The 12,149-nt window shown below is 49.9% G+C and overlaps 1 protein-coding gene across 1 annotated transcript; it reads right to left on the bottom strand.

The window, feature by feature from the left end:
* Positions 1-2,121: 2,121 nt before the first annotated feature.
* Positions 2,122-2,496, bottom strand: LOC138444715 (keratin-associated protein 12-2-like). The gene is made up of 2 exons (XM_069598084.1): positions 2,471-2,496; positions 2,122-2,383 (listed from the first exon to the last, which is right to left on the bottom strand). The coding sequence occupies exons 1-2, from the start codon at positions 2,494-2,496 to the stop codon at positions 2,122-2,124; spliced, it is 288 nt and encodes a 95-aa protein (XP_069454185.1).
* Between the last annotated feature and the right edge of the window lie 9,653 nt (positions 2,497-12,149).

Genomic DNA, 12,149 nt, shown 5'->3' with positions numbered 1-12,149 from the left:
TACCTTTTGATCCCCTTAACCCATTTTGCCTACACCTCTTCCCACCTCTGGAAACCACCAATCTCTTTGCATCTATGAGATTTTTTTACTCTTAGATTCCACATATAAGTGATTATACAGAATTTCTTTCTCTGATTTATTTCACTGCTCATAGTTATTTTAAGCTTTCAGTCTGATGGCTCCAATATCTGGGTCACTTTGAGTCTAGTTGTGTTGATTGCTTTATCTGTTGACAATGAATTCATATTTTTCCCCTGCTTTTTTGAATGTCTTCCAAGTTTTGTTGAATATCAGATGTATGCATGCTCCATTGCTCAGACAAGTCTGATTCTCTGGGATATCATGGACTGTAGCCCACCAGATTCCTCTGTCCATGGGATTTCCCAGGCAAGAATACTGGGATGGGCAGCTATTTTCTTCTTTAGGGGATCTTTCTGACCCAGTGATCGAACTGAAGTCTCCTGCACGGGTGGGCAGGTTCTCTACTGCTGAGCCAGCAGGGAAGCCTTTGAATACCAGATAGCATGTGTTAATTTGTTGTTGCTGATGTTCAGCTCTTAAGTCATGTCTGACTCTTTGTGACCCTATGGACTGCAGCACCCCAGACTTTCCCGTCCTTCACTGTCTTCTGGAGTTTGCTCAAGTTCATGTCCATTGAGTTGATGATGACATCCAACCATCTCATCCTCTGTAGCTCCCTTCTCTTCCTGCCCTCAATCTTTCCCAGCATCACAGTCTCTTTCAATGAGTCGGCTCTTCATATCAGGTGGCCAAAGTATTGGAGCTTCAGCTTCAGCATCAGTCCTTCCAATGAATATTCAGGGTTGATTTCTTTTAGGATTGACTGATTTGATCTCCTTGCTATCCAAAGCACTCTCAAGAGTCTTTTTCAACACCACAGTTCAAAAGCATCGATTCTTTGGTGCTCAGCCTTTTTATGGCCCAACTCTCACATCTGTACCTGACTACTGGAAAAACCATAGCTATGACTAGACAGACCTTTGTTGGCAAAGTGACGTCTCTGATTGTTAATACGCTGTCTAGGTTTTAAATGGACAGAAGCAGTGTTTCCTTCTGGCAATGGGTATGCCTTGGCTCTGCTTCTCTCAGGTCATCAGTGTTTGGGCGGTGGTTTGTATCACACTGCCTTGACCTTGGTCTGGGTTTTGTTATTCCTGAGGACCTCAGGGTACCAGTGACTTCAGATTCCTGTAGGGAGCTGTCAGCACCTTGTGTTTAGGAGAAGGGCTGTGGAGACAGTGTTTTTGCTCTGTTTTACATTTTCAGCTTCCCCTGCATTCCTGTCACACAGAAGTGACCTCTACACCTGTCTGCCTATCCCTGGTGAAGACTGATGCTTCTCAGGGAGCTGTGCTGGCCAGGCTGGAGCCAGGAAGGTGGAGGGCTCTCTGGTTTGGGTCCAGGGTCAGCCTTGGAAGGCCCTGTGTGTCTGGGGCTGAGGGGTGAGACTTTCTCAGATCTGCCTTTTCCCGCTGGGACGGCCTTATTCCCCTTTTTGTGTGCAGTGTGTTTGTGTGAGTCTCTCTGGCCTCCCTGTTGGTCATCGTTTAGGCCCCAGCTAAGACCTGAATCCAGACCTGTTTTCCACCCTACCTCCCTCAGAGAAAGGGGAAGTCCACCCCCATCCACAATGTGAGTCTTGAGTGGCAGCCATGGGTGGGGACACACCCTCCCCCACCCACCACCCACCAAGGACCCTCCACCTTCAGCTGAGCCATCAAAAGGGCTCTTTGAGGAGGGTCCTCTGTACTTAAGGTTGGTATTCACCTCCAAGAAGAAAACTTCAGAATATGTGGAGATAAAACAGGACAGGCTTCATTGAGATAGCATGGTTTATTTGGCTCACATGGGGTGTGGTTTCCTTCAGGAGACAGAGAAGGACCCTGGGAACCAGAGCTTCCTGGCAGTGGGTAGGGGGAATGCACCAGTCCACAGAAGGGTCCAGATCATCCTGCCACGTTCTTGCCTGGGTTCAGAGGTTGGTCGATCATGCTTCTCATCTGTCGCATGCAGAACCTGGAGGCCCACCGAGGACTCATGTTGGGAGGGGTGCAGGAGTGACCCCGTCTGCACTGGGAGCAGCTGGGAGGAGGCTCGTGATCACAAGCAGGAAGGGGTGCTACAGGAGATGGGTCTATAGACCAGGGTGGGGCGGGAGGGCTGGTAGCACCCGGAGGACTGACAGGAGGGGGCCACCAGCACAGCCGGCCTGTAGCTCACGGGCAGGCACACAGAGGACTGGCAGGAAGGAGTCACACACAGGGTGGGCTTGTAGGTCACTGGCAGACATATGGCTGGCCTGTAACTCACGGGCACGCAGGTCGCCTGGCAGGGGCTGGACGTGCTGCAGATTGGTTGGCAGAGGCTGGACGTGAAATAGGACGTGTGGCAGGGACTGGACGTGCTGCAGGATGGCTGGCAGGAGCTGGGCACGCAGGCAGCCTGGAAGCCTGAGGAGCAGCTGGTGTGGCACATGGTGGTGTGGGGTTGGCTGGTGTCTGGAGGAGAGCTGGGATGTCTGCAGTCTGCCTCCCTCGGCAGCTTTTATACCCAGGCTGTGGGCGTCCCAGCAACAAAAACACAACTGTTGACTTCCTTGTGATTGTTGCTACAGTGATTCCCCAACATCTTATTACCCTGGGACACGCTTTCCTATGCTATTTTCCTCTATAAATTCGTTTGCCTTTGAGGTCAGTTCCTCCTTCTGTAAACAGGATGTTCTAGTTTGCCTTTCCATGGGGTTCACATTGTTTCTCCAGGTCATCACTGTGCACGGGGCACCTCAGAATCAACTCAGAGTATTGTATCCTTTTACTCCTTTTTATCTCATGCCGTCAATGAAGACTTTGAGGCCATGGTGTATTTTGAGCTTTTATTTGCACTTTGAAACAGGAGTCTGCAAACTGCAATCTGTGGGGCAAGTCTGTCCTGCTGCCTGCATGTGAATGAAGTGTTCTGGGGCATAGACACGCTCATGTATTTAATGTGTCTACGGCCACTTTTCCCTATAATGTTGCGTCGTCGTGAGTGAGACCAGGTAGCTGCAAAGCCTGAGATGCTTACTATCTGCCCTTTACAGAAAATTTGTCAGCTTCTGTCTTATTGTAATCATGCAAGAACTGATTTGCTGAGGCAGCAGGTTATTCTGCGTGCTGGCAATAGAGACATCCAGGCTCATGAGCCGTTCAGGTCAATGGATAAATGAGTGAATGAAAAATCAATGCATGAAATCACTCCAGAGGGGGCTGAAACCCAGAACGGAAAGTGAGTTCAGCAGAGAAGTGGGTGCTGGTTGGTGGTCTGTGGGACTCTGGTGATGCTGAGCTGGCAGTGGGTACAGCAAAGGGTCAGGGGTAGTGGGTGCTCCAGGCAGAGGCAGCAAGTTTGGGGGTGGGTAAAGAATCTGCTGCAGAAATGGGCATGTTCCAGGAGCAGTGGGAAATCCCACAGTGTGGGGTGCCAGGGAGCCAGTGTAGGGGGACAGATTCAGATTACAGAGCCCGAGGACCAGACAGCACAACCTGGGTTCTGGAAGAAGAAGGAGTCGGTGAACTTGAAGACATGTCAGTCCTAAGACATGTCCCAATCTGAAGAAGAGGGACAAAGAGTTAAGAAAAATGAAGAGGGTCTTTGAGACCATATCAGAAAAGCTAACATGCAAGTAATTTCAACCCCAAAAGGAGAAAAGAATGACACTGAAGCCTAAGGATATTTTGAAGAAATAAGGGATAAAATTCCCCAATTGTGATTAGGAAAATTCCAATTTACAGATCCAAGAATCATACACTGCCCCTAAGTCCCACTCCACTGGGCACAATGTAAAAACCACAGATTGCAGGGTGAGACTGAGGAGCTTCAATGCCTCTCCATTCGCAGGGGTGGAACCTGCATGCATTGCAGGACCTTCCAGCTCTTTCTGACTGGATATCTGTGTTGCTGGCCCCTTGAATGGTGGCAGGGTTGATGACTGATTGGTTCTGAGACAGTCCATGTAAAATGCTTAGCTCAGCCCTGGCATGAACTGGAACCCGGTTGTTATGATTATGGCAATAACATGGCCACAGCCCCCAGTGAGGAGCCCACCCCGAGGAAGAACCTTCTGGACGAGGTGCAGTGAGTGTGACTGTGCTTATGTGGACAGAGGACAGGGTAGTTAAATTGGGGGAAGACCTTGAAAATCACCATGTGGGGGCCCAGTCCTGGCCTGACGGCCCTTTCCCATCCGACCCAGGCTCCAATTCCAGAAATCCCAGGGCCACTGGGTCACCATCAGCCTCCAGCTGAGGGAGCTTCCTGAACTGAGTCACAGCAGCTGGAGGCTCCAGGAAGAGACCCTTGGGGGGAGGAGGAGGAAAAACAACAGGCGGCCACGAGGAAGATACCCAGTCCCTCGTTGCCAGGACACCACAGCCTGGGTATAAAAGGCACCCTGGGGAGGGAGCCTCCAGACCAGCCCTGTCCTCTGTCCCGACCCCTGCCAGCCTCACACCACCATGTGTGACACTAGCTGCCCTGCGAGCTGCCAGCCGACTTGCTGTGTGCCCAGTTCCTGCCAGGAGATTTGCTGTGTGCCCACTTCCTGCCAGCCGGCCTGCCCTGCTCTCTGTTGCCCTGCCCTGGGCTGCTGAAACCCCTGTGGTGCCTCCCGCGTGGCTCTGCTATGCCGGCCAGCCTGCTGTGTGCCCAGCCCCTGCCAGGCATCTTGCTGTGTGCCTCTGAGCTGCAAGCCTGTCCTGTATGTCCCCGTGTGCTACAAGCGCATCGTGTATGTGATCCCCTCCTGCCAGCCTTCCAGGTTCTGCCAGCCCTCCTACCCTTCCCTGGTCTGCAGACCCGTCCCCTGAAGCATCCCTTCCTGCTTCTGAGCCCATGACCTGTAAAACCCCTGCTTCATGTACAGGGTCAGAAGCAGTGGGCCCTCTGACCTCCCACGAGGCAGCCCAGACATTGCCGTCTTCACACCTCCCAGACCCGACTAGACCGTGTTGTAGCAAGGCCGCCTGGTCCCAACCAGCTAGGCTGAGGGGCTCACCCATCAGTGTCCCCTAGCCCCTGCCCAGGTCATCCCCATGGTGCCCACACTGGTTGGTCCAGGTTCTGAGGCCTCCAGTATCACAGGCCTAATAAACACCAGAGTGCAGTGCTCACCGAGCATATGATGTCTCTCCTGTAGTATCTTTCCCTAAAATGCTTCCTCTGGGAGTGGTTCCCCAAGATCCTCAAAGTCCTTCTGCAGAGAAGGCCAGGTCACAGATGGCCATGCTGGTGACCGAGCACGGAAAGGTGATTTCTTGGCTGAGGGTCAAGCTCCCAGTGCTCAGCCATAGGCACCACACTGTCCCCTGAACTTATGAGGTCAGTCCTCACTCTGCTCTGTGTTCAGTTCAGTTCAGTGTCGCTCAGTTGTGTCCGACTCTTTGCAACCCCATGGACTGCAGCACACCAGGGCTACCTGTCAATTGCCAACTCCTGGAGGTTACTCAGACTCATGTCCATTGAGTCAGTGATGCCATCCAGCCATCTCATCCTCTGCTGTCTCCTTCTCCTCCTGCCTTCAAGGAGTCAGTTCTTCACATCAGGTGGCCAAAGTATTGGAGTTTCACCTTCAGATCAGCCCTTCCAATGAATATTCAGGATTGATTTCCTTTAGGATGGACTGGTTGGAACTCCTTGCAGTCCAAGGGGCCCTCAAGAGTCTTCTCCAACACCACAGTTCAAAAGCATCAATTCTTCGGCACTTTCTTTATAGTCCAACTCTCACATCCATACATGACTACTGGAAAAACCATAGCTTTGACTAGATGGACCTTTGTTGGCAAAGTAATGTCTCTGCTTTTTAATATGCTGTCTAGGTTGGTCATAACGTTTCTTCTAATGAGTAAGCATCTTTTAATTTCATGGCTACAGTCACCATCTGCAGTGATTTTGGAGCCCCACAAAATAGTCAGCCACTGTTTACACTGTCTCCCCATCTATTTGCCATGAAGTGATGGGACCAGATGCTATGATCTTGGTTTTCTGAATGTTGAGCCTCAAGCCAACTTTTTTACTCTCCTCTTTCACTTTCATCAAGCGGCTCTTCTTCTTCACCTTCTGCCTTGAGGGTGATGTCATCTGCATATCTGAGGTTATCAATATTTCTCACGGCAATCTTGATTCCAGCTTGTACTTCATCCAGCCCAGCGTTTCTCATGATGTACTCTGCATATAAGTTAAATAAACAAGGTGACAATATACAGCCTTGACATACTCCTTTCCCTATTTGGAACCAATCTATTGTTCCATGTCCAGTTCTAACTGTTGCTTCTTGACCTGCATACAGATTCCTCAGGAGGCAAGTCAGGTGGTCTGGTATTCCCATCTCTTGAAGAATTTTCCAGAGTTTGTTGTGATCCACACAGTCGAAGTCTTTGGCATAGTCAATACAGAAGAAATAGATGTTTTTCTGGAACTCTCTTGCTTTTTCCATGATCCAGCGGATGTTGGCAATTTGATCTCTTGTTTCTCTGCCTTTTCTAAATCCAGATTAAACATCTGGGAATTCACAGTTCACATATTGTTGAAGCCTGGCTTGGAGAATTTTGAGCATTACTTTACTAGCGTGTGAGATGAGTGCAATTGTGCTCTGTAGATTGAGGGGAGTCACTAACTGCCTGAACTGACCCCTTCTAGGTAAAAAGGTTTTCTGCTCAGCAACTGATATGTATCCCCCAGTCTTCCAGCCCCTGCCAGTCTAAATGGAAACCAGATGCTTCTCTGACAAGTATGGCCCCTGTCCCTCCCTTTGTGAGGTCCATGGACGTTCCCCAGAGATGCCCACATCTGACCCCACAACCTGTGATAAATCCCCTTACATGGACAGCACAGCAACTTTGTGGATGAGAATAAATTAAGGGCCTTGTAATGGGAGGTGGTTCTGAGTCATACGGGTGGACTTGGGAGAGGGGACAGGAGATGTGGTCACTGAAAGGGAGGCCACGGGGAGAGGAAAGCAAGATGCCAGGCCACGGGCTGAGGATATGGTGGCTGAAGGAAGATAAGGAAGCTGAGGGAGATAAGAAAGAGTTTCTGCTCCGAGGCCCTGGGTTGGGTCAGACAGTCCATCTGTGACCGTGGCCAGTGAGACTCGCTCCTGAGCCCACCTCCACAGCTGAGAGGTGACACCTTGGTGCTCTTTCAGCCGTATGCTCCTGGTTACTTGTTAGGGCAGCCACAGTAAAGTCCAGTGTCGTAGCCCCAGGAAGGGGTGCGCCTCCCTGGAGGACTCTGTCACACTCCTGGTGACCCCCTGAGAGCCCCTCACTTGCCTGCAGAGGACGTACCTGCCCATCCCTCCTCCTCAGGAGGGTGGGGGGACATGGCACAGCTCTCTCCAGGGGCAGCTCTTGACCTTGGCCCCCACATGCCTGGACGCCTGTAGCACAGGCACCCTCTTGGCCTCTCCACCCTCTGCTGGGGCTGGAGCAGGGGAGGGTCTGGAGAAGATTCCTGTGGCTGTAGGGCACCCAGACTGGGTACCGTGTTCAAAACCATGTGTGGTCTCATGGACTGGAGGCCAGACTCAGAAATCAAGGCGTGGGCAGGCTGGTCCCTTCTCAGGGTGATGAGGGAAAATCCATCCTCTCTCCTGGTTCCTGACATCTCTGTGGTTCCTTGACTTGCACAGGCATCACCCTGACCTCTGCCGTCATCTTCACAGCATCTTCCCTCTGCGATACCTGTGTGTCCAGAGTTCCTTTGTTCATGCGGGCACAGTTGTGTGTCTCTGGATTAAAGCGCACCCCGTTGGCCTCATTTTAACTAGATCACAACTTACTCCTTGGAAGAAAAGCTATGACAATCTTAGTATATTAAAAAGCAGAGACATCACTTTGCTGACAAAGGTCCATATAGTCAAAGCTACGGTCTTTCCAGTAGTTATGTACAGATGTGAGAGTTGGACCATAAAGAAGTCTGAGCACCGAAGAGCTAATACTTTCAAATTGCGGGGCTGGAGTAGACTCTTGAGAGTCCCTTGAACAATACAATCAAACCAGTCAATCCTAAAGGAAATTAACCCTGAATATTCATTGGAAGGACTGGTGCTGAAGCTCCAATAATTTGGCCACCTGATGTGAAGAACTGACTCATTGGAAAAGACCCTGATGCTGGGAAAGATTTGAGAATTCTGCCTACTGGACACTTGATGAACTCACTGTACACAAAGATCCCGTCCCGTCTGGAATCCTGGCAGTTATAGGAAGAATGTGCAGGCCCAAATGTGGGGTGCCCGTGATATTCCTGGAAGGGGAAGCCTGGCCCTGGAGCCAGAGAGCTGCCCCAGGAAGTGGCAACTCAGCCCCTGTGGTGTGAATGTGGGCCCTGGAAGAGAAAGTGCACTGGGGCCATTCTAGGGAGGGGTGGGGGCTCCCCAGAGAAGGAAGCCATTGAGACACCAGCATTCCAGGGACAACCACTTGGGAACCAAGGAAGAGTCTTAAAAGGAGTGCCATCAGGGCATCCTTCCTGTCAGAAGGCACAGACCCAGAAACTCCCATCACTATGATGTCACATGACTGTGAAGATGTGAAGAGGGGACTCTAAGAGCACCCACTGCCTGGCACTGCCTCAGTATCCTTCCATTCAAGCCAAACCTCCCGCCAGGCCTGTTTATCTTCCCCAAGCCAGGCATTTGATGTCACGTCCCACCTTTCTGCTGCCCTCCCTACCACCCCCAGGAGGGCACCACTGTGCTGCCCACCAGGTGGGAGAGGAAGTCTTCCCAGGTTGCTCTGGTTCACAGGATGCCTTTGGGGTTGCGATGGTCCCTGTCTTAGTCACATGGATGATCAGGGCGTCACAGTGATAGAGAGGCTCACCTGAGACCTGAATAATCTCGGAGCATTTAGAATTGTCACTTTGTTACTAAGGTGAACTCCATAAACGTCTTTCACCAACTCTCTCCTCCCAGGTCAGCGCTGCGGCCTGACCCATGGGGACACACGGCACCAGCAGTGGCCTGCTTTGGCGCTTAGTGTCATGTCATGTCATGTCATGCTTAGCACATGCGGTCTTCATGTGTGCCTGTGTTGCGCTGTTCATGGCGACACCGCTATCCGGTCAGGAACCCCACAGATGCCCTGCTCATCTCGACGGACGACTCTGGCTTTGGTGTGGGTTGTAGATTCTGCTTTCCAAGTGTGTCAGTGTAGCTGCAGCTCACTTTTCTTGGGTTGAGGTGAAGTAAAACCTTCTCTATGTCTTCTTAACTCTCTGTGCAATGAAGAGTCCACCAAGGCCTTTGCCCACTTATCTATGGAGATGGTTCTATTTTATTAAAATTGAAATGAACAGGTAAAGGGTACAGTTTAGTTCAGTTCAGTTGCTCGGTTGTGTCTGACTCTGCGACCCCATGGACTGCAGCACACCAGGCTTCTCTGTCCATCACCAACTCCTGGAGCTTACTCAACCTCATGTTTATTGAGTCAGTGATGACATTCAACCATCTTATCCTCTGTTGTCCCCTTCTCCTCTGTTGTCCCCTTCTCCTCCCACCTTCAATCTTTCCCAGCAATAGTCTTTTCCAATGAGTCAGTTCTTTGCACCAGGTCGCCAAAGTATTGGAGTTTCAGCTTCAGCATCAGTCCTTCCAATGAATATTCAGGACTGATTTCCTTTAGGATGGACTGGTTGGATCTCCTTGAAGTCCAAGGGACACTCAAGAGTCTTCTCCAACACCACAGTTCAAAAGCATCAATTCTTCGGGGCTCAGCTCTTGTCACTGTCCAACTCTCACATCCATACATGACCACTGGAAAAACCATAGCCTTGACTGGATGGACCTTTGTTGGCAAACTAATGTCTCTGTTTTTTAATATGTTATCTAGCTTAGTCATAACTTTCCTTCCAAGGAGTAAGCGACTTTTAATTTCATGGCTGCAATCACCATCTTCAGTGATTTCGGAGCCCAAAAACATAAAGTCTGACACTGTTTCCCCTGTTTCCCCATCTATTTCCCATGAAGTGATGGGACCAGATGCCATGGTCTTCGTTTTCTGAATGTTGAGCTTTAGGCCAGCTTTTTCACTCTCCTCTTTCACTTTCATCAAGAGGCTCTTTCGTTCTTCACTTTCTGCCATAAGAGTGGTGTCATCTGCATATCTGAGGTTATTGATATTTCTCCTGGCAATCTTGATTCCAGCTTGTGCTTCATCCAGCCCGTCATTTTGCATGATGTACTCTGCATGTAAGTTAAATAAGCAGGGTGACAATATACAGCCTTGACACTCCTTTCCCTGTTTGGAACCAGTCTGTTGTTCCATGTCCAGTTCTAACTGTTGCTTCCTGACCTGCATACAGATTCCTCAGGAGGCAGGTCAGATGGTCTGGTATTCCCATCTCTTTAAGAATTTTCCAGAGTTTGTTGCAGACTACACAGTCAAAGGCTTTGGCATAGTCAATAAACAGAAGTAGATGTTTTTCTGGAACTCTCTTGCTTTTTTGATGATCCAATGGATGTTGGCAATTTGAACTCTGGTTCCTCTGCCTTTTCTAAATCTAGTTTGAACATCTGGAAGTTCACAGTTCACGTATTGTTGAAGCTTGGCTTGGAGAATTTTGAGCATTATTTTGCTAGCATGTGAAATGAGTACAACTGTGTGGTAGTTTGACCATTCTTTGACATTGCTGTTTTGGGGATTGGCATGAAAACTGACCTTTTCCAGTCCTGTGGCCACTGCTGAGTTTTCCAAATTTGCTGGCATATTGAGTGCAGCACTTTAGGATTTGAAATAGCTCAGCTGGAATTCCATCACCTCCACTAGCTTTATTCATAGTGATGCTTCCTAAGGCCCACTTGACTTCACATTCCAGGATGTCTGGCTCTAGGTGAGTGATCACACCATCGTGGTTATCTGGGTCTTGAAGACCTTTTTTGCATAGTCCATCTGTGTATTCTTGCCACCTCTTCTTAATATCTCCTGCTTCTGTTAGGTCCATACCATTTCTGTCCTTTATTGAGCCCATCTTTGCATGAAATATTCCCTTAGTATCTCTAATTTTCTTGAAGAGACCTCTGGTCTTTCTCATTCTATTGTTTTCCTCTTTTTCTTTGCACTGATCACTGAGGAAGGCTTTCTTATCTCTCCTTTTATTCTTTGGAACTCTGCATACAAATGGGTATATCTTTCCTTTTCTCCTTTGCCTTTGATCACTTGACAGTGATTAAGACCATCCCCAACCAAAAGAAATGCAAAAAGGCAAAAATGGTTATCTGAGGAGACTTTACAAATAGGTGAGAAAAGAAAAGAAGCTAAAGGCAAAGGAGAAAAATGGTACTTGTCTTGAGTAAACTCAGGAAAGAGATTTACGAGTTGAGGCAGGACACCTGTTTACCGGTCCTCTTAGGGTTTTGCTCCATTCCCTCTTTCCTGGATGGAACTGAGCTGGGGTGGGGATAGTATCCCCTGGGGAGATGCCTTCAGTTCCTGGTCCCTCTTGCCCCAGCCTCCACTGTTCTCGTGCTCCTATGGGCCTCATCAGTCTGTTTCTGGTGGGGGATAAGTAGTTGACTGGTGCTGACTGGTGCCCACTTCCTCTATTGCTAATGTCCACTAAGACTGCAGGCTCTTTCTCCCCTACTGTCCTGAGGGTTTGTTCACAAGGCGTCTCTTTTGTTCTGTCCCTCCTCGGTTAGGCTTTGAAACCTTGAGTAGAATGAGTGATGTCTAAATTGACACTGCACCCCCTTGGAGCCCCCAGAATCTCCTCCTCAGTGTTGGCACGTCTCTCCAACAGCACTTACCCTGGACTCTCCGATCCAGACCCAGGAGGGTTTCTGCTGCTCCCCAAGTCACCCTCAACCTGCATGGGCAGGGGGAGGAACCCAGGGCCCACTCAGGATCTGAGCCTTCTGCACCCACACCCGCCTCCATGCCAGCCTTGAAGGGCCGTCCACTGCAGGGAGAGTGAGCCTGGGGTACGAAGGGACATAGAATGTGTGAATGGCACCAGCTTTCAGATCCTGTTGTTTCTCAGCTGCTTTGAACTCGGATGGGAGAATGTGTCTTTACTGCCTGGCTTCTGCCAGCAGAGCACCTACAGGCCATATTTGGAGGGGCTGAGGGGGCCCAAGGGAGGAGGCCAAAACA

Source organism: Ovis canadensis, chromosome 1 (genome assembly GCF_042477335.2).
Source record: "Ovis canadensis isolate MfBH-ARS-UI-01 breed Bighorn chromosome 1, ARS-UI_OviCan_v2, whole genome shotgun sequence".
NCBI lineage: Eukaryota > Metazoa > Chordata > Mammalia > Artiodactyla > Bovidae > Ovis > Ovis canadensis.
The sequence above is the reverse complement of the archived record's forward strand: the minus strand, read 5'-3'. Positions and strand labels throughout refer to the sequence as shown.

What these genes read in the sequence shown, in the direction of transcription:
- LOC138444715 (XM_069598084.1), bottom strand. Translation starts at nt 2,496, where the DNA reads ATGTGCCACACCAGCTGCTCCTCAGG. An exon ending in CACACCAGCTGCTCCTCAGG is followed by an intron (nt 2,384 to 2,470) that starts CTTCCAGGCTGC and finishes CACGTCCAGCCT; the next exon opens with CTGCCAACCAATCTGCAGCA.